Here is a 25,519-nt window from a genome sequence, read left to right as displayed (position 1 = left end):
AGGGAGATGCAATATGGAATAGGGAAAGAGAAGGAGAACCCTCTGGTGTCAAATTGGAAGTAAAAGAAACATGATGACTGCATGATTAACATTTTATAAACAGAATATACATATGGCAATTTCCTATTGAAATTGCTTGTTCTTTCCTAGCTCTGGGTGTTGAAAAGACCTAGAAATAGTGACATCCCAACTAGCAAAACTAGTGCCAAGATCTTGGTTTCTAATTACCATTTCCCACTAAAAAGCATTAAGGTGCTTCAAGAAACGGCTGCTTCCAGGAGAGTACAAGATCAACCTGGAACGTCTGGTCATGCTAGAAAGTAAAGAAATCCTCAAAAAAAATTATGGGGACACGTCAAAAGGTCCCAGAAGCCAGTTTGAAGAAGTTTCCATGGACCAAATCTGGAACAATTTGAGCATGAATATGAATTACAGTGTATATAAATTATATATATATATATATATATATATATATATAGTTTATATAACACACATACAAATAAGCCATACTTGTAATTCACACACACACTAAAAATTAATGAGTCTAGCTGATAAAATAAGTGGGGGAGATGGAAAAGCTCATTTTTAAAGTAGAAGACCAACTAATAAATGTAAGACAAATAACAGAGATAATCACTATTTGGCAGCCATTACAGTAGTTATTGATTAAAGCAAAAATCATCAATGGATACTAAAATTCTTGGAAAGTTCCTAGAGAAACAGGATATTTATGTGGTCTCCTCACAGATTACTTATTAAACACAAATGGGAAAAATAGTAACTTTGCAGTGCAGAAATCCAAAGGACACCACCACAAATAAGTGATTAAAGTTATCGTTCCTAGTGGGACAAAGTGACCTCATGTACCCCCAGGCTGATGCACTGAGGACACATCACTTGCATAGTATTCCTGCCCTAAAAGCAAAATCTGAAACTAGTAACAAGGAAACATCAACTAAATGACTGGATTGTACTCTTCAAAATTCAAGGTCAACAAATACAAAGAACGTCTGAGAAGCGGTCCCAGATTAAAGAATAAAGAGATAAGAAAGTTAATTGTAATGAATGATCCTGGACTGCATCCTAAATCAAGGAGGGAAGAACTTCCATAAACGACATTATTGAAATAACTGGCAAAATGTATGGCTTTTATATTAAAATACTAATTATTAGATTTTCTGAGTTTGATAATTATATCCTATTATTATGTAACAGAATGTCCTTGTTCTTAGGAAATACATGCTGAAGCATTTAGGGGTAAAGGGGCCTGATGTCTACAATTCAAATGTTTCAGAAAGTAAAATATTTTTCTGAGAAATTATAAAGCAAACATGGCAAAATGGTAGTAACTGGTGAATGTGGGTGAACAGTATATAGATGTTCTTTTACATCACACTTTTCTTGAAATTCTTTAGTTTTTATGAAAAATTCTGAATTTTCATCAAAATAAAAAATTAAAAAGTGAAAAATACCATTGAAGGGGACGCAACAGGGGCTTCTGGGAGTAATGGTAATATTTTGTGTATTGAGTTATGTGCTAATTACATGGGTGTGTTCAGTTTGAAAATTTATCAAGTTGTACATTCATGACATGATATGAAAACTTTTAAAAATTAAGCAAAACATTCTGATATATTAAATATCAACATTTTACTTTTGCTGATTTGCCGGGCAGTATAAAAAATTAGAAACCCAACATTTCTGCTGATAAAGGACAAAGAAAGTTCTCTGCAAACATACCAAGAACCAACAACATTAATAAGGCAATCTAAGATTTTAAACAATGGCAATACAGTGCTTAGGTCAGCATTACTGCTAAGTATCTGCTGTGCAGCCTCTATTATGTCTTAAATAATCCCTGTCTCCTGTCCTTTCCCTAAAGTCAATAAAATTTTACTTTTTAAGACGTCTCTCTAATCTCCATAAAAATAAAAATCACAAATATTTATTTAGGGAAATATTTCACAATCACCGAAAAGTATTCTTTTGATCAAGTGAAGCTAAATCCAGAAAACAAACTTTCCTAATGAAAAATGAGAACTGTTCTTTATCTCCAGAAGTGACAGTATTAACACGCTGGGTATAGGTTGTAGTGGTAATTACCCACTTTTTTTAGTAGTAGTGATGGAACTGCTAATTTTCTATCACTTCTTCCTTTTTACTGTTCCTTACCCACCACTGTCCTCCCATCTCTCCTTAGATCCATGCTCCATCATTATAATCACTCACTTTCCTTGCCCCTCTATCCCTCTGTCATATTTGCCAAGCTCAGCCCCCGTTAAATCCAACTCCAGTTACTCTTCATGAACACATGAATACTGATAAGGGCAAGAGAAACACACCCAAGCAAGGTGATTTATCCTAAACCGACGGCCATTAACCTCAAAAACAGCTGGAAATGTATTCAGTCTCTCCCTGTGTCATCAATTTTTCACTTTACTAAGTCATTTCCATCAGCATACAAAATGTTATAATTTCTCCCATCTTTGAAAAAAAGCACTCTTAACTCCCCATTTCCCTTCAGGTACTGCCTAACAATTTTCCACTAGGCTATTCACCTCCAAATGACTATTTTCAGACCTTCTCTTCTCTTCTCATTCAATACCCCATTCCCACTATCCTTACTCTCACTAGTAAGCCTGCATCCTATGCTGCTGGGAAAAAGTGAAGCAGTAAGAAAAGAATTTGTAGTTGTTCCCATCACCATTGTCTACCCACCCACCTTCACCACATTCTGCTTTCCCTCCTGTTACTATGAGTGAATTGTCTACACTTTGTCTTCTTAAGGATAAACCCCCTCCACTTGCACATTGTATCCCATGCCTTCTGACCTTCTTATGGACACTGCTCTGTCTTTCTCACTTCTTCCATCATCAATTTCCCCGCTAATAACTCATTTTTCTAAGTATACAAACACGCTGCAATTTCTTTCATTTTGAAAAAAAGCATTCTTCTGACCCCACTTCTTCCTCCAAATACTGTACCATTTCTCTGCCCCCCACCAAAGAGAAGGAAAAAAAATCCTCAAAAAATTGTCCATATTTTGTCATTTTAATTCCTCTCGTCCCATTTGCTAATGAATCCAGAAAGTCTTTTTTTTAATGTTCACTGTATACCCCTCAATATGGTCCTGGTCAGGAGCACCAGTGCATTTCGGATTTTAAAATCCAAAAGTCATTCTCAATATTATTCTTCTTGATCAGCAGTATTTGATGGTTAATCACTCCTTCCACTTCGAAATGCATCCTTTTCAAGATACACATTGGGTTTTCCTCTAACTTCACTAGTCATTCTTCTCTACTGGTCTCCTCTCAACTGGCTCATCCTTATTTTTCTGACCTGCAAGGAGTGCCCCGAGGCTCTGTATTCTTACCACTTCTCTATCAATACTCACCTCTTTCACAATCTAATTCAGTTTCATTTCACACTATTGAAACACTGATCACGCCCAAATTTATATCTCCAGCCCATACTGTTCAGCTCTACTCCAGATCCATACATATCCACTTCCTACGGAAATTTTCAATGTGCATGTCTAATAGGCATCTCAATTTTATTATGTCCTAAACTGAATTATTGGTTTTCTCCCTGCAAAAATCACTCCTCTTATAGTCTTTTACATCTCATATATAATAAGAGATGCACAAGATCGTTTACATCGTTTGAAATGTATCCATTATCTGACTACTTGTCACCATATGCACCATTACCACCTTGGTCCAAGTTACCATTATCTCCTGTCTAGATAACTGTTACAACCTCCTACGCAACTGGCCTCCCAGTTTCTGCCCTTAATACCTCTGTAGTCTGATCTTAATAAAGTTGTTAAATTGAGACTTTAAAAACCCAAAGCGGATTATTTCATTCCTGTGCTCAAAATTTGATGGCAACTCCCCAATGACTTCACCTATAGGACTTCACCAAAGCCCTTATATATTGGCACAACGCTCTATATAATCTGGCCCAAGATAAAAATAAAAAAAGGGGGGGGGGGAATGTATGCGAAGTACATAAAAATTTTTAAATAGTTTAATTATGACAATAGCAAACATCCACAGAGTATTTATTTACTACGTTTCCCCAAAAATAAGACCCAGCCGGACAATCAGCTCTCATGCATCTTTTGGAGCAAAAATTAATGTAAAACCCAGTCTTATTTTACTATATTATAAGATCCGGTCTTATTAATTTTTGCTACAAAAGACACGTTAGAGCTGATTGTCCATTTAGGTCTTATTTTCGGGGAAACACGGTATGTATGTACCAATGTTCTAAACACTTTACATAAATTAATCCATTTAATATACATGACTATCCTGTGAGGAAAATATAATTACTATGTTTTATGGATCAGGAAATGAAAGAACAACGTTAGGGGATTTGCCCAAGGACACACAGCCAGTAAGTAACAGCCAGAATTTGAAGTCTGGTTCTAGAGTCCAAGCTCTTAACACCACTCTACACTGCAGAACACCAATTTACTCTGTAAACTCAATGAATGAAAGCTGACTTCTCTTAAAATATGAAAACAAATAAAAAGAACAGTACATATTAAAAGGATCAATATTCCTCAGCTATCATAACTTCTTAGCCAAACATTTTATGAAACTGCATTTAGTTTAAATAATGATATTTGGAAATGTCCATGATTAGTAATTGTTGAGAAGAGATAGTCAAAAATCCAGTGGCTCTGTAACATTTAATTTTGACTGAATATTTCAAGAATCTCTATTTTAGGGCTAAACTACATGATCCTATAAGGTCTCTTCCTGTATTCAAATATTATGAAATATAATCTCTAATAGCAATTCAAAATTGCAGAATAATAAAATCAGGAACTGTATAAAATAAATATAAGTACCACAAAAGGTAAATGATCTGGCTAAGAACTAATAATAGTTGGGTTACTGACTTATTTCAGGCTCAGAGAAATAACTGATTTAAGACAACTCTATCTAACCCAGGATTAAACTGCTGACATCAAACTTCCCTAGTCTCATCTTATCCTTTACTATTTTCCTGCTAACAGGTTAGCCATTTGTCATGTTTAAGTTAAAAGGCCATTTGCCAGCAGATTTGCCTCTTACAACTGCTACCTGGTGGAACTCAACATTAGGTATTAACACAACAAAACAAAGAAAATGGTTGGAATATGAAAGATTTTCCAGGCTGAAATTTCTAGAATCTCTTTTACTAAGATTAATAAAACACATTTAAGCCAATAGTTCTACATGTATGAGAATAATAAGCACAGAAAACAGCAAGACCACGTTGTCACCACTTCTCCTGAACGTAGAATTGTTGTCTCTATACACACATGTAATCATGTAACATGCTTACCTAGATATTTTTAGATGGAACAGCACCTAGACAAGTTTTTCCACAAATAATTCATTTTGTACTGAAACAAAGCAGAATGTTCCAGTTTTTTGGTAGCTCATTCAGAGCTTTTATATTTTATACTTCATATAGCACTAATACAAGGCAAAAATACCAATGCCTTCAATAAATTGAGTTACAACTGTCTAACTAACCTGCTTGGTGGGAGTCCAGTCTTGAACAAAGAAGGAGGAGAAGTAAACTCAGCTTTTGTAGATGGAAGCGCTGTTTCCTTCTCCGAATTTCCAGTTCTTCCCTGCTGTACCTTAAAAAAAAGGGTTATTAGCTCGTTTAATTTACAGAACACACAAACATAATACACTGAAGATGTTAAAATTTGTAACATTTGACATGAAATTAAACAGGAAGAATGTTTCATTGCTGAATATTTAATAAAATTAACCTATTTTAGAAGAGCATTAGGTGAACAACACCAAAGATGGATTATAGGATCAAAGTGAAAGTGTTCCCAATTATTAAAAGTTCCTATTAATGTCACTTGAAAGTCCAATAAAGTCTAACTCTTTAGGACTTTTTCCTCAGATCACCGCAGATAAGTCCAAAATACCTGGTTATGACTCCATGTTTCAGAGTTCAAGAAAGGCCTTGAAGAATCGCCTTCTACACTCAATACCCTTATCTAAGAAAACCACCAGTGACCATTTCAGCCATTCTGACCATTTCTATTCAGACTGTGATTTGCTATAACACAAGTAATAATCAACTCTTGCACTTCCATACTATTTCTCCCGTTTTCCCACCATCAAGAGTACCACCATTCTGCCAGTTCTGTGAACCAGCAAGCTAGAAGTCAGTCATCTGTCTCCTTAATACCTCTTCTTCCTCTTTATATTCACTTTCAAACTAGTTATCTACTTATTCCATAATTTCTCCCAGGTTTGTCCATCCTTTCTGCTCCTATCAGATCATTTGAGTATGATCCAGTTATACTCCTTTAGACTGGCAAAATATCTTATGTGCTTTTGCTTTTATACTCACCTTCCTATCTTAAAACTGACAATGATTTATTAAATTTAAACAAAGTTCAAGTTGCCCTACACTTGAATAACATGACACCATATTTTATGCTGTATTTAAATTCTACTGTTCAAACTAAATTTAGCATCAATCTCCTTCCCCATGAGGCAATGGCCAAGAGAATCTCAGATACCTTCACTCTGAAATACTCAAACTGATTCAACTCCAGAAGCCACCTACCTCTCAAATAATCATTATATGAGAAAAACAAACCCTTATTTATATATTTGAGCCAGTATAGTCAGAACTCTTTTATTAATACTGCCAAACTCAATTCCCAATTGGTGCCTCCATATAATTAAGGTTTAACATTGACATCTTTTTTTAAAAAGGGCGCCACTGATTAAATAAAAAGAAATCCGTTTAAAAGGCACTGATCCTACTGAGGAGTGATGAGGATCAGTATTAAGACAATGAGGATAGAAAGAAAGGAATCTGATACACTTGACAGGTAAAATTGACAGAATGTGGGAAAATAAAACATGATTCACTCATCAGACATTTACTAAATATCAATTATGTACCAGAAGCTGAGACTACACAGAGAAATACAAAAAATCCCAAACCATGGGAAAAGATAAAGGAAGACACACAACCAACCAGAGCAACACAATGAATGCTATGAAAAAATTATCTATGGGATAAAAGATGATATGAGAACACAGAAAAAGAAATGCGTTACCCTTCCTGGGGATGTCAGGAATACTCAGAGTTGACACTATGGTCTCAACTGTTCCCCTAGTTCCCAGTAATATATATCCAACTTCTTACATGTGTAACCAGCATCTCAAACTTACCATGGCCAAAACAAATCTACTGATTTCCCACTATCCCCCAATCTGATCCTAAGTCTTTCTCACACAAGTAAATGGTACTATCATTTACAAAGTTGCTCAAGAAAAAAAATTCTAGCAATTATCCAATACATATGAACATCCAATGTCAACTTCACCTTTGCAGTATATACCCAACTCAACCGCTTATCATCATGTCCACTCCTCAGACCCAGGACAAATCCACTCCACATCTCAACTATTCTACTAAATTGTCTTTCTGCTTTGATCTCACCTTCCTAAAATCCTTCCTTTGTACACAAGCCAAAGCAATCTTATGAAAGTGTACATCAACTCATGTCTCTTCCCTGCTCAAAATTCTCTAAAGATTCCCAATGCACACAGAATAAAAACTAAACTTCTTATAATGGCCTACAAGGATTTACATGGTATGGGCACTGCATACCTCTCCAATCTTGTTTTCCTCTACTCCTCCCCAACTTATCTTTACTATGCCCAGTCACAATGGCCTTTATTCTTGTTCTTTTTAACACATAAGTTCCTCTTTTATGAGGGCTTTTGCATTAGATGTTCCTCCTGCTCAGAATATTCTCTCCAGAGCGTCTCACGGCTACCTCTTTCTAATCATTCAAGTGTTGTTTAAATGTCTCCTTGGAATGGCTTTCTCTGATCATTTCCAATCTCTATCAAATTATCATTTTGTATTTCTCAGTATCATTATCTAAAGTTATTTATTGCTGTATGTTTATTGTCTGTTTGCTGCCACCGTAACAGAATCTTTGAAAACAATTTACTCATCAAATTTCTTTTTAGATAGTTTTGTTTATAATGTTAAATTGTTATAAATAATGCTATGAAGGGCAGCTGAAGGAAATTTCACAAAATAATTTAAGTTTTGGTACAGTGGTAGCAGAATTTGGGTAAATATTTAGTGTCTCAGGTTACAGACTTCATTCAACTTTTGTTTGGATATGTAAGATCTAACATGAATTTGTTTTTGGAAAATTAGTCATGGTGTTTTACAGTCATTTCTTAAAATGTTAGCTCATGTGAAAAAAACAGTCCGTGTTCTAATTAAATAAATTTTGAGTGTAATCCTGAGTACAACATCTGAATACAAGTAGATGACGATAATGCAAGTTAATTAGGAGGGATGCTAAAATGGTGAGGCTTTTCAGAATTGTTTAATATAATAAACATATTATGAAGAAATTAAGGCGAAAAGGAAACTTTTAGGAAACACAAGCAAATTTTACATGTTTTAAAATGTATGTTGTCTTCCTAATACCTTGTCTCACTTTTCTTTCATCTATTATCCCATCCCTCTTTCTTTCTTTTTTAGCTTTTCCATTTTTTCTTCTCCAACCCAACATTTATTACATGTTAAGGTGAAAAAAGTAAAAGTAGAAAACCACATAAATTATAACAATTTTGTTTCAACCCACAAGAACAAAAAAATTGGGGAAGCAACAAAATTTAAACATGAAAAAATAGTAACCGACAGGGCAGACCAAAGAAATCTGAATCCTAAATCAGCAGTGAGAAAGCAAAGACAATTGATTTTCATGGCAGGATCCCAAAAGGTTCAAGAATTGACAACATTTTAATCAGCCAAGTATAAATCCTCTGGGTAGGACACTGAAATGTCTTCTCTGAAAAATCAGGTTACCACAAAAACCTAAAGATACTGATATCAGGGACTGTAAAAAAGCTTAGCCCTACAGCAAAGCCTATAGTCAGCAAGTTCTATTCTTATGCATAGAATTTCCAATCACCTTTTCGGTGGGGTGGCCCACTCTCCGAGGAATGAATGGCAAGGATCAACATTTGAGAAAAAGTCAGAAGACAAAAACAACAAACTTCCACGGAAGGGAAAAAATTATCTATGCATATGTGCACGTGTGTGCATATAAAGACATAAAAAACATTTAGAGAAGGTTGTGGTCAATTTTTTCTTACACATACATGTTACCCATTTCCACTAATCACTCCTCTTTTGCCCCTCACACCAAATTATGTAAATACACAATTATTTTTGGACCCATATGAGTGACTTTATTTTTATGCCTATTAAGCTTCATCTCCTTTCATTTCACTAAAAAAAAAAACACAAAACAAAACAAAAACACACCAAAATCCTATTTATATTGAAGTATATACAAGACTTAAAGAATGTTAAAATGCTGGTAATCATTGAGGCACTACAATAAATACATGGAGGTTCACTTGTACTAGTCTACCTGCTTGTTAGTATATTTGAAAATTTACTTAATGAAAAGTAAAAAAAGTTATTTTAAAGAGGCTGATGCGTTGCTTATCTCTCACCTGACTAAGGATGAAACAAGTATCTTTGCAGTAGATATGAAAAGTACGTAAATTACGATTAAGTCTGTTCCTCTGACCATTCAGCAGCGTAAGTTCCCATGCCTGTTCATTTCATTCCCACAGCACTACTACTGTGCCTTACCCATCTCTGTCTCCCTTTTCTCCCCCTTACATTAGCATACCCTGGTGCCAGTTCTTTCTCTAAAAACCAGGATTTGCTGATGCTATTCTCCTACTCAAAAACTTTCAAATGGCTTCCTATTGCCTACACAAATGTCTGCAGGCTAGTTTAAGGTCTTTATCATTATGGCCCATTTCTATCATTTCAGGCTTCTCCCCAGTCGTTTCTCTCATCCACCTCACTCTCTTTTCATGCTGGCTGGTTTCGCTCATATTGCTCTCTGACAACAATGTTCTATACCTCTCTCCTACTAATAAAAACTCATCTTTCAATTATTACCTCCCATTTGAATCCTTCTAGACTCTACAATACAGGATAAGCCACTCTCTCTTCAAACTCTGTAGTGCATTTTGTCAATACCACCAACATAACCTGTCACAACATATTGTGGTTAGTTCTTAAGTACGTCCCTCAGATCATGAACTCCGTCTTACTACAGCACCTAACACAGTGCTGAGCACACTGGAGGTGCTCAGATCTTTCTCACCAATCCTAAAAACTCTAGTTCAAATGGTGGATAAGTGGGTAACGGCTTGGACTTTGTATCCAACCATACCACATGCTGTGGCCAGAACAGTGTTAACTTATAAGTCATTCTCCTGCTCAGATATAGGCAGTTAACTGCTCCAACTCATACTCCCGGTTTCTAGGCTTTCTAGAATTGAACCACACCCTACAGAGCCATTACTCTCTACTCTTTTCCAAGAAGAACTCTGATCCAATAAGGATAATTTCTTCAATAATCCTCTCATTAATTTCACTCAATTAAAACATTGTTTCTTTGCCTAAGCTATTTCCTCAATGTACAATAATTTTTCTTCTCTTCTCCACACTCTCAAGACTGATTAAAATGTATATGCTTCTTCACTATTACAGCCTACTTTAGACTTTAAAAAGCAACACAGAAATAGAAAGAACCTATATATATCGCCCAATGTAATTTATAATCCCAAAGTAATTTCTAATTAACTGTCATTTCTCCAACTTCGACAGCATTTTGTCTTAAAACATTCATTTTGGCACTTCATACCTAAGAAATTTACCTCTGCATATTTGGGGTACCAATTACATCTTTATAATTTTTTTGTACTAAGAGTTGCAGAATAGGTAATAAAATACAACTAACACTTCTAAACACCACAGAAATCTGAACAAGGGTATTTCTTAAATTTAAGGTGACAGAAACTTTTCTGAAATTCAATGTAAATCAAATTGCAGCCTAAAAATACCAAGTGTTCCCACACATCATTATCTGCAGATTTTGAGCATTATCAATTAAATATACCTACAGACCACTATATATATGTAAAGAAAAAATGTGCGCCACACACATTAAAATATACACCCTATTTACTTCTAACAGATGAGTAACATTTAACCACATTATCAAGGCAAGAAAAACCACTAGACTTCACCCATCAAATTCAAGTCTTTTTTCATTCAGAGTCAAATAAATCAGAATGGAACAATGACCTTCTCCTATACAATCAAAAGAAACTTCAAAAATAATTTTTCAATAGATAGTATGTATATTTAAAAAAACGGAAAAACAAAAACAAAACTCATTCACAATGGCTACCTTCAACAACCAACCAGCCCCTAGGAGTTTCCTTGTATTTTTTAGTTTTAGAAGCCTACTGCAAAAAAACAAAGTATACAGAAGCTGGAAGTTTACAAAGGAAATTCTCCTTAGACAAAAATACAAAGCACCACTGCAAATGAACTATTTCATCATCAAGACAACTTTTTAATCTCTTCATTATAATCATGTATAACAATATACTCAATGCCTAAATAAGTCGATACCACCAAAAAGAACCTGGTAACCATTTAAAATAGGATAGACATCATCACACACTTTCAAAATAGTTACAGCAGAACAAGAACCAAATACTCACCTAAAGTAGGATGTAAATTAAAATTAAATTCTCTACACAGAACTGTGTCCAGCAGAGCGGCCACATCTGAGGATATAGCACATGCATCGCATAAGGCAGTATTTTGGTGGACAGGGCTGCAAACCCAAAGGGGGCACAGAAAAGTTCCTGACCACGAAAGTTCCTTGAACATACAAACAGATCTAAAAGGCACTCCCAGTTTTCACCCCATGTTATTCAATACAAGAATCAAGAATTAAGGTAAAGAAAGAAGAATACACAATCAGGTTGCGAGAAGAGTTTGTAGGTTGCTGTGTATTGCAGAAGTACAAAAACATAACATTATTCTTTGGACTGGATCTCTGATCACAGGGAATGGAGAAGCCCGAGGTCAGACATGATACCCAAGTGGTAGTATCAACCTGCAAGTCCTTCATTAAACCTACTCCTTTTCAATATTAATTTTAAAAAAATCAATGGCTTTACCCTATTTTGTTGAGTTTTTCTCAGGGACTCAAAGAATGCGTAAGGTTCTTGAGATGTCTTAAACTACATCAATAATGCAAGTGTCATATAGATACCGTGTTTCCCCGAAAATAAGACCTAGCCGGACCATCAGCTCCAATGCGTCTTTTGGAGAAAAAATTAATGTAAGACCAGGTCTTATTTTAATATAAGACCAGGTCGTACAAAATACAATGTAATATAAGACCAGGTCTTTATAATATAATAATATAATACTGGGTCGTATATTAATTTTTGCTCCAAAAGACGCATTAGAGCTGATGGTCCAGCTAGGTCTTATTTTCGGGGAAATATGGTAATAAGCCATCTTCCTTACTATCTTTAAAAAGACAATTAGGAAAAATAAGTCTCCAATTCTGACAGATTATAGCATGACGTACAGTGAGAGCTTAGCCTGTTGGCATCAACTTTTATATCCTACAAACAAACATATACTCTGACTCAAAAATAAAATCACAACATATAGCAAGAATAGTTTTACTTGGCATTTGTTAGTATAATAGGCTATAAATTCACATGCTCGCAAAAGTGGAGATAAAACAATAATCAGCAAATTTGTAAGTCACCAGGAAGCTGAAGGTTTGGAAAAAAAGGTAGCTATTTCCACTTTAATCTCATTCCTTGAGTAGTGGTATGGGAGCAGACTCAAGAACAAAAAATGAGAGCAACCAAGGATAAGTTACTAAAATTCACCTTAAAAAGATTGAATCTGCCATCTTGGATCTCTGCACCTGGTGTAACTTCCATAGTACAGTCTTCGGCCTAAGTTAAATAACATATTCCCCATTAAGATACCACATAATTTTTAATTGATAGGCCATATAAAGACAAACTAGCTGTGGCTAGTCTGTGACTTGAAACTAAGAACATCAGAAAATCATTAATATGAAACTCTGAAAGGGAAGGGAAAAAAAACAAACATGGTAAAAAAAAAAAGGAATATTTAAACTATCATATAGCGTTTAATCTCCTTTATAGGGAAAAAGTGATTTATTTGGGAAGTAAAATTGGGACAGTAGAAAACGCTGGGTTATTTTGGAACATTTACTAATTACCGTAATTTTATTTGTAGTAGAGGTAACTGGTATAACTTCAAGTCCCATTCGTATCCTCTTTTGTTTTTCACAGTAAGCTTTCCAGGTATCTTCATTAAACCCATAATTAAAATAATCAGAAAGATCAGCACCTAAAGATAAAACACATTTTTAGTGTACAAATATTTCAATTCTATTTTTATGCAGTATATAAACTATAAAATATAGAGTTCTATTGGTCTTATCACCCCTTCTAATTTTACCAGTTCTCCCAATTACCACCATAAAACAACAGAAGTATAAAAATTTTTCATCAAAATTATTTCCTTTAGAAATGCATCATAATAAAAACAATATGCAGGCCTACTTTTATATAGTGCTAGGCCACCAGCAAGATTTAAGAGAACAGGTCATTATTACTCTCATATGTTTAAGACTACAAAAATGACACAAAAATAATATTCTAAATTGATACCAAAAACACTTTTCTAATGACTGCTTTATACTAAAAATCTTTTGAAACTGATATAATCCACAATAATCTTACCAGGTTTACGCCATGGTTTATCTTCAAAAGAATCCAAATCTACCTCCAAGAGTGGAACTCCATTAATGCTTCCAGGTGCATCAAGGTCTACCCCTTTGACTTTGGTTCCTATTTTATAAAATTACAAAATAGTGAAGGAGCTGTTAGCAAGAAGCTAAGAGATACCACAGATAAACAGAGCACACCGACACCTTTATACTGTTGCTAGCACTAAATATGGCAAAAGTTCCAAACAAAGCAATAGAGTAATGTTTACTATAAATAAACGGTGAGGTCAAACGTCATGGTGTAGCTATAAGATAAAATGGATAGAAAGTAGGAACTTATTATTTATAATAAAGAATTCCTTAATAGAAGTTGCAAAACTTCATGTTTCAAATCACTATTTTTGTACAGTCTGTGAGCTAAGAAAGGTTTTTACCATTTTAATGGGTTGTAAAACAAAGTAAAGAAAAAAACCAAGCCATGACAGGAACCTTATGTGGCCAACCCAGCCTAAAATATTTATCATCTAGCCCTTACAGAAAAAAGTTGGGCCATCTCAATGATAATACGGTCAAAACTGGTATTTTTAATTGAGCTGTAATAGTTATTACAATCAATTTATGACCTATTCAGATGTATGCCTTATTTTTTCCTATTGATGCAGCAGCAAATAAAAATTTTACCTGTAGTTCCATAAACTCTTCCTCCTGTCTTAATGTTAAGATTTACAGGGGCTGTACCGTAACTCCTAAAAAAAAAAAAAATAGAAATTATTCTGAGGAACTTAAAATAAATAAAACCAGCAATATATTCAGTGTGTACAAATAAATTATACACCCACATAGTAATTGGATAGACTGACACTGGCTCACACATTTTAGAAAATATTGTAAACTAATTTTAAGTCTGTCACTTACTCAATAAAAGTTAAAAACAAGTATTCTATAAACTCTGATTTGTTTTCCATCTCAAAAACCTACCTGCCACTAACTTAATATCCCACTGTAACATACTTCACAGAAAATTTGGCTTGGAAGGGAAGAAGAGTTATATGCTGTCTTCATTTCCTTGCCTCCTAGTTATTCAACATATATAGCAATCTTGCAAGAAATGAAATTTCTTCACCTTGCTTCAAATCTAGTGACCCCCTTTTAATCCTTCTTGCATTTGATATGGTTGATAAATCAATCCTCTTTCAAATACCCATGGAGTACTTCTGTCCACAAAATGAATAACAGAAGTTATTACCTAAAAAATACTGTTTGTGTACTTTCTAACAGCTGACAATAAACCAAGTTAGTATTGTTTATTGAACACAATTTGTTCTTTAAATGTGCTTGTGCACAAAGTAAATATTCACCAAACTTTATTTTCTCACTGGCTTTCTTTCAGTTTTTAAGGACTGTATCCTGAGATATCAAGGTCAAATAAGATTCAGAAAGACCTCTAACTTACTTTGAAATGCATTAAAAATACATTTTAAAAAGATGGATTGATGAATGAGCAAATGTGTATGAATGGATAAAGCAAACATAGAAGAATGTAAATTGTATAACCTAGGTAATAGGTAACTGGGTGTTCACACATCAATTCCTTCAACTTTTTTGAGTATTTGAAAATGTTCATAATCGAGTATTTAGGAAAACACAAACACAATTGTTTTGAACATGCAGTCTATTTAGTCAATAAACATTTACTGAATAATTACTATATGTAGGGCAATATAAGGAATAGGAAAATTCATAAACCATGGTTTCTACTCTTAAGAAATTTAGAGTCTAAATGTGATAAACATGTACAAACATAACTACCATGTTTCCCCCAAAATAAGACCTAGACGAACAATCAGCTCTAATGAGTCTTTTGGAGCAAAAATTAATATAAGACCCGGTCTTATTTTACTATAATATTTTACTATAAGACCTGGTCTTATACTAATTTTTGCTCCATTAGACGCATTAGAGTTGATTGTCCGGCTAGGTCTTATTTTCAGGGAAACGGGGTAGATTTATGAAACTAGAAATTGCTATAAGAAATAAAGTTCAGATAAACTACTATGGGAGTCTATGTGCATATAATAGTTGCATGCAATTCCTACCAAAAAAATGGTCGTATTAAGAAAATAAATCATTTGTTTTAATTGTCTATATTTGCAAATACAAATAATTTTATACTAGTATTTACTAAATATGCAATGACTGTTATAGTGTTATATTAAAGTGTTCCTTTCGCATAAGGCAGATGGTAAAAGCCTATTACCACCTATTAGCATAAAGGCCTACTAGCATTATATTATAATCCCAACACTATTTACTTACTTTAAGTGGGATGAGAACATCAAGAGTTATCTACCCCTAACATGATTAATTTAGTCTCTCCTCAACTCTGCTCCCTAAAAAGTTGCTAGGGTTTTAAAATCACACAGGCAGTCATTATTACGACTGCAAAACTGACTACGACAATTAACTAAATTACCTTTAAGCTTTCTGAAATAAACAACTTTTGAAAAAATGGCTCTACTGAAGAAATAAAACGTTCAAAAGTACTTATGTCTATATTAGTTGATTCCAGATAAGGCTGCTTAATGAACTATATAGTATTATACAACTAATAAATAAAAAGCTTATTTATGTTCCCAATGCACAAATACATTATATATCCAATTTGAAAAACACAGAACAAAATACTCTTATTCTAACACTGTAACAAAATCACCATCTTTAATACATTCCCTTCCAATATTTCTGCAAGATTCTTGACATGCTCAGTGAGTCAATGACAGTCCATTCACTTGTTTCAGTTTTACCCACTATAAAACATGAGATAACATATTGGCCTAAAAAGACTTCAGGATAATTAACAACTTGAAAAAGACACTATGAAGAGTAAAAAGAAATACTTTTGACATTGTTTTTATTGGACAAAAAATTAAAAAACCTAAACTCAGGTTTTGATAATAAAATCGAATAAAAATACAGATGCAAACAGCAATTTAAGGTTTTCTAATTTTAACTAAAGAATTTGTTGTATTTAATTCATTTATAAAGACTAATTTTAGGAATCAAAAAACTACTGCTTCCATGTAATTTCACCTGATTATCTTTAGGAAACAAATGGTGAACTCCCTTGTTATCATGAGATGTAACTGACATGTAACATTGTAATACTTCTAGGAATGTAACATAATGATTTGATATGTTTAATTGCAAAGTCATTACAATAAGTTAACAGATTGCCACATCTAATTACAAATATTTGTTTTTCTCGTGAATGAGAACTTTTATGATCTATCTTTTACCAACTAATGGTGAAATTTTAAAGAGGTCTTTCATATCATGGTAAAATGGAAAAATTTTTAAATAATGGAATCAACCATTATTTGGTACAGGCACACTACTTTTCATTTAGTCACACAATTGTTACTTAGAAATAACTTACCCATACTGTGGTGCTCCTGTTTTAATGTCTCCTATAGTGACATGAACATCATCCTCATCATCATCACTGTCACTGTCACTATCGTCTTCAGTCTCGGTCACTTTCTATACCAACATAAACAATGACAAGATATATTCAGTAATAATCTATTGCAACATCTAATATGAATAATTGAAGAAGTAACCATTTTGCGTTTAACTACAGTTTTACAGAAAAGTTCCGAGCTCATAGCACTTATTTAAACTCATTTATAACTTTGATGTTTTACATGATAAAAAGGGATAAGAATGTGAAATAAAACCTTTTTTACCATCATCTTTTGTAAATAACACCTTGTGTTTTTTTCTAACTGTTCCTCTTGGCAAAAGGATCTAAGCCAATTTAGTAAGATATCCAGAAGATAACATTGTAAAAAATAATTGAGAAATTCTTGGTAAAAAGAATATGCAGTTAAGAGAAAAACAATTAATTTTAAAGAGTCAGTGTCATCGTTAAAAAGCACCAAATAGTTAAAGGAGCATTCCTGGAATTCATTAAGACCTACAAGAGGCCCTGCATGCAAATGGTTGAGGGAATACTTTGGGTCTAGGAGTAAAAAGTAGGGCTATTTACAAAGGTTTTGTTCTGGCTATAAAAGGCTATCTTGTACTTAGTCACGTACCAGTAATAGTAAATAACAAGTCAACCACCTAGGCAAAATATTTTTTAAATACAAACTCAAACTCGCAGAATACCAATTTCTTTTTCCTTTTTTTTTTTTTTAACAGGATTAGAATGTTAAAATAGTCATAGAACTAATGATACTTTTAAACCCCCACCCAAAAGCATTACTTTTAACAGGTCTGTTAAGGTCTGTTACTGTTACTTATATATTTTGTTTAAAAACTATGACAATAAAATTGGGTTTCAGTACTCAGATATTTGCTTTTAAGATCAGGCTCACTATGATCTATTTAGGTGATCTACCACCATTAAGTTCCTTGAAAGAAACATCAAGCCTTTGCACATATCCTATTTAAATCTCTTCCCACTACTTCTCATTGTTATACTTTTGATGGCACCAGATTGAGGTAAAATATATAAGAGGGGGTCTAATCCGGCAGGATATTCAAAATCATACTAAAGTTTGGCTTTCTTCCTAAGTGAACGCAAAACTTGATAAAAATTTCAAACAAGTAACTAGATTTCAAAGCCTTATGTTACCGGTTTAGGTACGCCATTTTCAGCAGTTTCTTCTTCAATTCCAGATGGAGGATTAGCACTAAAAACAACAAAAATAAGTACATATGCCCAGTATTACTTTTCAGAAGTACAGATAGGGTATACTGGTATTTTTAAGCTATGCCTGATAGTTTCCTAAAATGACTGTCTCCACTAGATGGTAAAGCAATGAATAGTGAAAACTACCTGTTAAATTCCACTATTCCCAATACCTTGCATAGATGTATTCAACATTAGAAGCAGAATGGAACTGCCTCAAAATTTGTTAATGATGTCAAATTTGCAATTTGATGGTAAGGTATGCTTTGAGTTGCTTTACATTTTAAAATATATATCACACATAATTTTACTTATCCTAAATCCTTTTTTTTTTTTAAGTTTATTGGGTGCCAATTGTTAGTAAAGTTACATAGATTTCAGGTGTACAATTCTGTAATACACCATCCATGTATCACATTGTGTGTTCACAACCCAGAGTCAGTTCTCCTTCCATCACCATATATTTGATCCCTTTCACCCTCATCGACCACCCCACTCCCACCCTACCCTCTGGTAACCATTAAACTATCGTCTGTGTCTATGAGTTTTTGTTTCTTCATTTGTTTGTCTTGTTCCTAAATCTTTATTAAACATTCATCATATGCCAGGTACTACTGTAATTGCCAAGGACTATGCAATAGTTTCCTCTTTTCAGATTTGTGGTATAATCATGTTAATTCTTTTAGTATTTAGTTAACATACATGCTTCTTCCTGGCTTTCTGTTTCATCAATCTCATTGGATGTATGTTTTTTGTTGCATAAAAAATAAAATTTAAGATAAAAAAAGTTTATCTTCATTTAAGACTAACTTCCAATTTGATACTAATGGCATCTCCAGACCTAATTTTGATGCATTAAAAACTCAATTACTTTTAATGCCAGTTAATACCTGAATTTGCCATTATAAAATTATAACAAAATGTATAACACTTACCCTCATGTTATATTCAAGTATATGGCGATTAACCATCAAATAAAACTTCTAGTACTACAGTGTAATTGATTTCTTATATTTTTAATAATTATAATTTCCATAATAGGAATTAACCATTAGTCTCATTTTATAGATAAGGAAACACAACTACAAAGCAACTAACAATTATTTAGTAGCATTTCTTTATATGTATTAATAGTCACTCCCCATTTTGCCTTGTACCCAGTCCTGGCAACGACTATCTTCTCTCATGGATTTACCTATACTGTCCATTTAATACAGAATCATGTAATATGCAGTCCTTTGTAAATGGCTTCTTCCACTTGGCATGTTTTCAAGGTTCACCCATGCTGTAATACACGAGTACTTCATTCCTTTTTACTGGCAAACAGTATTCCACTGTATAAACATACCACATTTTACCTGTCCCTTCATTATTTGATAGACACGGGTTATCTCCACTTTTTGGCTATTATGAATAATGCTGCTATGAGCATTCATGTACAGCAGGTGCTCAAATAACATCCTTTCGTTCAACATAGTTTTGGTATGTTGATGAGATGCTGTAGGAACATAACTTGTTTACATCAGTGGTAAAATTGGTCTCCTTTTAGGTAGTTTCACTTAAAATCGCAGAACCTAACAATGAAGTGAGGACTGGACAAGTTTCTGTGTGGGTCTGTTTTCATTTCTCTTAAGGTATTTATCTAGGAGTGGAATTCCTAGATCATATGGTAACTCTATGTTTAATATTTTAAGAAACTGCCAGATTTTTTCCAAAACAGCTGCACCATTTTACAATCCCACCATCAGTGTATGAGGGTTCCAATTTCTCCATATCATCACCAACACCTTTTACTGTCTTTTTTATTACAGCCAAATATTTTAAACCCAAATATTCTTTAAAAGCTGTTTTTTTAACCACCTCTTCCCCATTATACAACACTAAAGAATCTGGTCAGAGTAATGTTACATATCCATGGACTTGTATGTGTGACTTGTTTTGAAATTTAGGATAAGTTTCTGGTTCCCTGTACATGTTTTGTAAACAATATTCATACCTTTCTAGTAATCTAATGAAGGGAATCATTAATTCCAGTTTGAATTTAAATACAAAACATTGAAATTACAACCAAAGTGCATTAAACCATCACAAATATTAATAAATTGTGAAAGCAGTAAGAGATTTTTTTTTAAATTTTAAGTTAAAAATTTTTGGGGGTATCCTAATGGTTATACTGCATACTCCACTGTTGAGCTCACTTAAGGGTAAAAACTTACTTAATAGTGAAAAGTATTTAAACCCATACTTCAAAAACTTCGTCCCCTAAGCTACTAGCAAATAAACAGACTGGTTTAAGACTAGGTCCTGAAATAGGAATAAACTCCAAAGGATTCATTGTCATTCAACCTTTATTCAAAATGCTGTAATCAAACCAAACCAATGATTGTAATGAAATAATTATGATAATGTGTTGCTAGAATCACTGTTTCACACAACCTGTGTTAAGTATCAACAAGAAATTTCACTAACCTGGCATTTTCTTCTTCTGGCCTTTCAACTTCATTTTCATCTACCAAAAAGAATACACAAATAAATAAATACAATTAACAAACAAACTACTCTTAAAGAAACCAGTATTATGAAAATCTGAAGTGATCATCACAAGCACTAACCTAGGTCCTTTGCCAAATCACTGTGCACATGCACGTCCCATGGGCCTATAAGCACATCCAAAGTTAGATCACCTTATAATGACTTAACAAGATATGTCTTTTACGAAAAATCAAAATAAAATCAGACTTGACTTCTATAAAAATAAACTTAACAGGTATTCAAGACTTCTAGATCTTGGTAAAAGAAACCCTACACATTCACATTCTAAAGCGGATTACTAATGATAAATCTTTCCACTAAAGAGACTTAATTTATTTTACAGGTTGATGAAAATCCAAGTTTGTCAATCACATCATCAAGGAGCGGCATGGTGGCCAAACGTGTACTTTTACTACACTATTCTAAAGACAATCAAGCATATACATTTTAGACGAGGAACAAATATTAACTTTCAAATGTATTATCCATTAACAGGCAAGAAGGGACTATGACTTAATAAAAATTAAACAGATGTCTAAAAAAGTCCCTTTCAAAAAGTACAAGATGCACTAAATTTATTTCGAGAAAAGAAACACGAGATGACAGTGAAAACTCTAAGCCTAAGGGACACATGGTACTTCTATAGTGTGGTTTAAAGAGCAGTCTCTTAAATAAGAAAAACTTCACCTTAATACAGGAGACATTCGGGGTTCTCTTTATAGGCCATAATGTATTCCATCTCTTTCTCTCTCTTTTAATTAATTATTTTTAAAGCACGACTTTCAGACAAGGAGGTACCCTTGCAGGTGCATTCCATACAAACTGACCATCAAGAAACAAGACATTAGTTTTACGCCATCGACTTTATTTAGCTATTATTACAGAATGATTGTTTCTGAAAAAAGCGACAGGAAGGGCATCCTACAGCCAAGGGGTAAGAAGAGACACACCGACACCACTCAATAGATATAAAAAACAAGAGTAAAAAGCGCGAAGGCGAGGCGGCCGAGAAGCCCCGGCGGGGAGGCGGGCGAGCCTGGAGGCCTGGCCCCGCGACCCCGGTCGGATCCCCGCCGCCGCGGCTAAGGTGAGTGTTGGGAGCCGTTCGCAGGGCGAGAGGAGGCCGAGGGGGCGGGGAGACGCGCACACCGCGCTCCGCCTGACTTAGGCCGGACGAGAGGCCCCAGACGGCAGCGTGAGAGGGCCCGGGACGCCGACCGTTTGTGGGCCAGGAGGAGAGGCCTGAGAGAACCCAGGAGAGAGAGAAAGGACAGGAAGTTCCGTACCGCCATAGAGCCACTCTTCCTCCTCATCCCCTCCGGTCCCGCCGCTCAGCTCCGACACTAGGCGCTCGACCTCGCCGGCCGACATGGCCGCCCCGAGCACAACTTAAAGGCGGCGGTCAACAGACCCCTCCACCCCTGCCCCAGCCTCGCTGCCCGACGGTGCGAGAGGGGCACGAACCCGCCAGCGACCGAAGAAAGGCTAAAACTCAAATCCACTGGAGGCGGCCACAACGCCGGAGGCGGCAAAGAAGTCTCCGACACTGACCCGCCTGCGCAAGCGCAGCAGCAGTCGAGCGGCGCGAGGTCTCTAGGTGAATTCGCTTCCGCAGAGGCGGCCAGCTGGGCCTCTTTGCGCGTGCGCACCGCAGTTGGCCCCGCCCCTATGGAATCCCGCGTAGCCTTTTTAGCGTTGATTTCTCCCTGATAAACTAGGGTTCCCCTCCCCCAGCCGTCTTCTAATAATCCATATTGCCTTTGCCTGCGAGTACTCCATTGTTCCCTTCTGCCCTTGATGCTTTATTTTCTCAACCATTTTTGCTGTGTTTTAATCTTCTGAAAGGCCTTATTTTATTCTCTATGTGTTGTAACACCCTTAATATAGAATCGCTAACTTCAGTCCCTTGTTTCTCACTAAATAGAGAAGAAATCATAATTCATGGCCACTTTCTTGAAAAATTAATTTTAACAGCAAAAAAAAATTAATTTTAATATATACGTAATGCATTCTCCTTGTTAAAATAAAGCATTATAATTAAGGTCAAAGACCCCCTCATCTACTACGTTGCTTTCTAGAGGCAGCCCTTGTTATTTTTTGTGTGTGAATCATTCTGAAACTTTTTATACATTTACTTCATGAAACTGAGGTTAACTAGTCTTAAAGGATACAATACTGTATGTATTATTCTGCAGATTGCTTTTTTTTAACTCAACAGTGTCTTAAAGATCCTTGTGTGTTAGTCCATATGTATCAAACTATGTCCATTTTTAAGTGCTTCATAATATTCCATAGCATAGCTCTCATAAAATGATGTACACTTAGATTGCTTTCAACTTTTCACTTTAACACACAACCCTACAATGAAGACCTATGTCCATGACTTCTTGCAGATTTGTATAATACAAGTGTATAGATCATAAAGTATGTGCAGGTTTTATGTCAATAGATAATGCCAAATTTTCAGGCCACTTTTGAGAACACATCCTTCAAGAAGATGACACATGATGGGTCAAAACTGGCATTCTCGTTCTCAAGTATAACATATAGTTGCATGACCTCAGGTAATCGACCTTTCTATGCTTCAGTTTTCTCATCTATAAAATGAGAAAGTTGAATGAGATGATCTCTAAAGTCCCGTTTAGTTATGATGTTTTCAAATAGGACACTCACTTTTGAACGGAAAGAAATCTATTTTAATTACAAAAATCAATCAATATGTTTACACACTCTCTAATCAAGAAATATTGTTTTTTCATTTATTTGGCAATAACTGATATCTGCTGTTTAAGAACTTGGAAAATAAAGACATGAGTGAAAAATAGCCCCTACCCTCAAAGAGCTCTATAGAGAAAGGTGATAAACAATTAACTCTCCTACAAGGGGAAAAGGAGAATATGATACAATAGAAGCATATACAAAGTATTTACATTCCACCAATATGGTACCATTTTGTATTATTTAAACAAATCATATGGTTTTAATCCCCTTTACCTTTTGTTTTGTTTTGGTTTCTATAATTTTTTAAAATTTTATTGGGGAATATTGGGGAACAGTGTGTTTCTCTAGGGCCCATCAGCTCCAAGTCGTTGTCCTTCAATCTAGTTGTGGAGGGCGCAGCTCAGCTCCAAGTCCAGTTGCTGTTTTCAATCTTTAGTTGCAAGGGGTGCAGCCCACCATCCCATGTGAGAATTGAACCAGAAACCTTGTTGTTGAGAGCTCATGCTCTAACCAACTGAGCCATCTGGCTGCTCCAATCCCTCTTACCTTTAAACACTCTTCTACCTGCTATTCCCAGTCTCCCTTATCTGTTTAGGATAATCCCTTGCATCCTTCTGTACTCTGTTGCAACATAATCAACTTCATGAATTCTTTTCTGAATTCCACTTTATCTCCTCCCATTTTTTAAATCATTCAATAAATATTTATGGAGGGTCTACAAGTGTCAGGAACTCTTCTAGGCTACATATTAATAGATTCAACAGTGAGTAAAACAAAGTCCTCCTCTCATGAAGCTTTCATTCTGAGGAGACAGCCACTAAACATATGTCAAGTGGTGATAAGGATTATAAAGAAAGGTAAGCAGAATAGGAAGACCCAGAGTGGGGTAATGAAGAGAGATAGGGTGCAATTTTATATCATGTCAGGAAAAAGCCACTCTGATAAGGTGATAGAAGAGCAGAGGCATGAATGGAAAGAAAAAGTAAGCTGGGTAGATTGCTGGATGAAGTCCTATCAGACAGAGGGAGTATGGAAGCGCAAAGGTTCTGGGACAAAAACATACTTAGTGTGTTCAAGAAACCCCAAATGTAGCTGAAGAGGAGTGAAGGAGGAGGAGGATGTAGATGAGGTCAGAGTTATTGGGGAGTGGGTAGGGCAGAGCTGATCACTCCCTTGTAGACCTTGTGCTGCTTCTATGGAATGTGTCTATCACAACATATAATAATTATTTGACTACATATCTGTATTCCTAAGACTGTTCATTAGACCAAATCCTCCCTCAAATGGAGCATTTTTTTAATGTCACTCTCATTCCTAGTATGGTGCCTAGTACTTAGTAGATCTTCTTGGCCTTTACTTACAATAATGGAGTGAAGGTTTTACATTCTCTTTGTGAGTATCATAAGACAATCACTTATAGTCTTGTCTGTTTATCTTTCTATTTACCATTCCATGAGCATATAATGAACTTTGGTGGTTTCATGGGAGAACCAATCGCCATTGGCTGAGAAGCCTCTTTCTCCTTTCAGCTGCCTGAAATGAGCTCGTATTTCAAGGGATTACTTAAACAAAACTGAAGAATTACTGAATAATAATTGATGCATCAGAATTGCCTTCATGGTGGAGGTAGTATTTGAATTAAGCTTTGAACAGGAGGATTTCCACAAGCAGAGAAGCCCATAAATCATTAATAACCAGTCTTAAAAGGCCTCCTCCTTTCTTGCTTCCAAATTGAATTCCTTGCCTGGATAAACTTCCTTAGTTAAAGGTATCTTTATCTCCCTACTCACCAGGGGAGACTTCAAAGACAGGTAGCTTGATGATATTGTATAAAATTATGACCTTATCCAACTACAATGCTCCATACATTCTGATTATATTTG

At 35.0% G+C, this 25,519-nt stretch overlaps 1 protein-coding gene across 30 annotated transcripts in view; it reads right to left on the bottom strand.

The window, feature by feature from the left end:
• FIP1L1 (factor interacting with PAPOLA and CPSF1) overlaps window positions 1-22,528 on the bottom strand; it is a 63,049-nt gene extending 40,521 nt beyond the window's left edge. For 3 of the 30 annotated variants that reach the window (XM_019740127.3, XM_088790296.1, XM_019740129.3), the window contains exons 1-10: window positions 22,202-22,482; window positions 20,996-21,040; window positions 20,853-20,892; window positions 18,327-18,384; window positions 17,124-17,227; window positions 14,369-14,433; window positions 13,701-13,808; window positions 13,175-13,305; window positions 12,813-12,881; window positions 5,535-5,644 (exon numbers count right to left, since the gene is read on the bottom strand). In XM_019740127.3, the coding sequence (XP_019595686.1) occupies window positions 5,535-5,644; window positions 12,813-12,881; window positions 13,175-13,305; window positions 13,701-13,808; window positions 14,369-14,433; window positions 17,124-17,227; window positions 18,327-18,384; window positions 20,853-20,892; window positions 20,996-21,040; window positions 22,202-22,286 (815 nt within the window). In that variant the 5' untranslated portion in view covers window positions 22,287-22,482. Of the gene's footprint in view, window positions 1-5,534; window positions 5,645-12,812; window positions 12,882-13,174; window positions 13,306-13,700; window positions 13,809-14,368; window positions 14,434-17,123; window positions 17,228-18,326; window positions 18,385-20,852; window positions 20,893-20,995; window positions 21,041-22,201 lie in introns of all 30 variants that reach the window. The other 27 variants (XM_074324556.2, XM_074324560.2, XM_074324561.2 and 24 more) reach the window with 20 other exon arrangements.
• Window positions 22,529-25,519: the final 2,991 nt, after the last annotated feature.

Source organism: Rhinolophus sinicus, chromosome 1, assembly GCF_057876585.1.
Source record: "Rhinolophus sinicus isolate RSI-liver-muscle chromosome 1, RSI-T2T, whole genome shotgun sequence".
NCBI lineage: Eukaryota > Metazoa > Chordata > Mammalia > Chiroptera > Rhinolophidae > Rhinolophus > Rhinolophus sinicus.
Note: the sequence above shows the minus strand (reverse complement) of the source record. Positions and strands in the feature narration are given on the sequence as shown.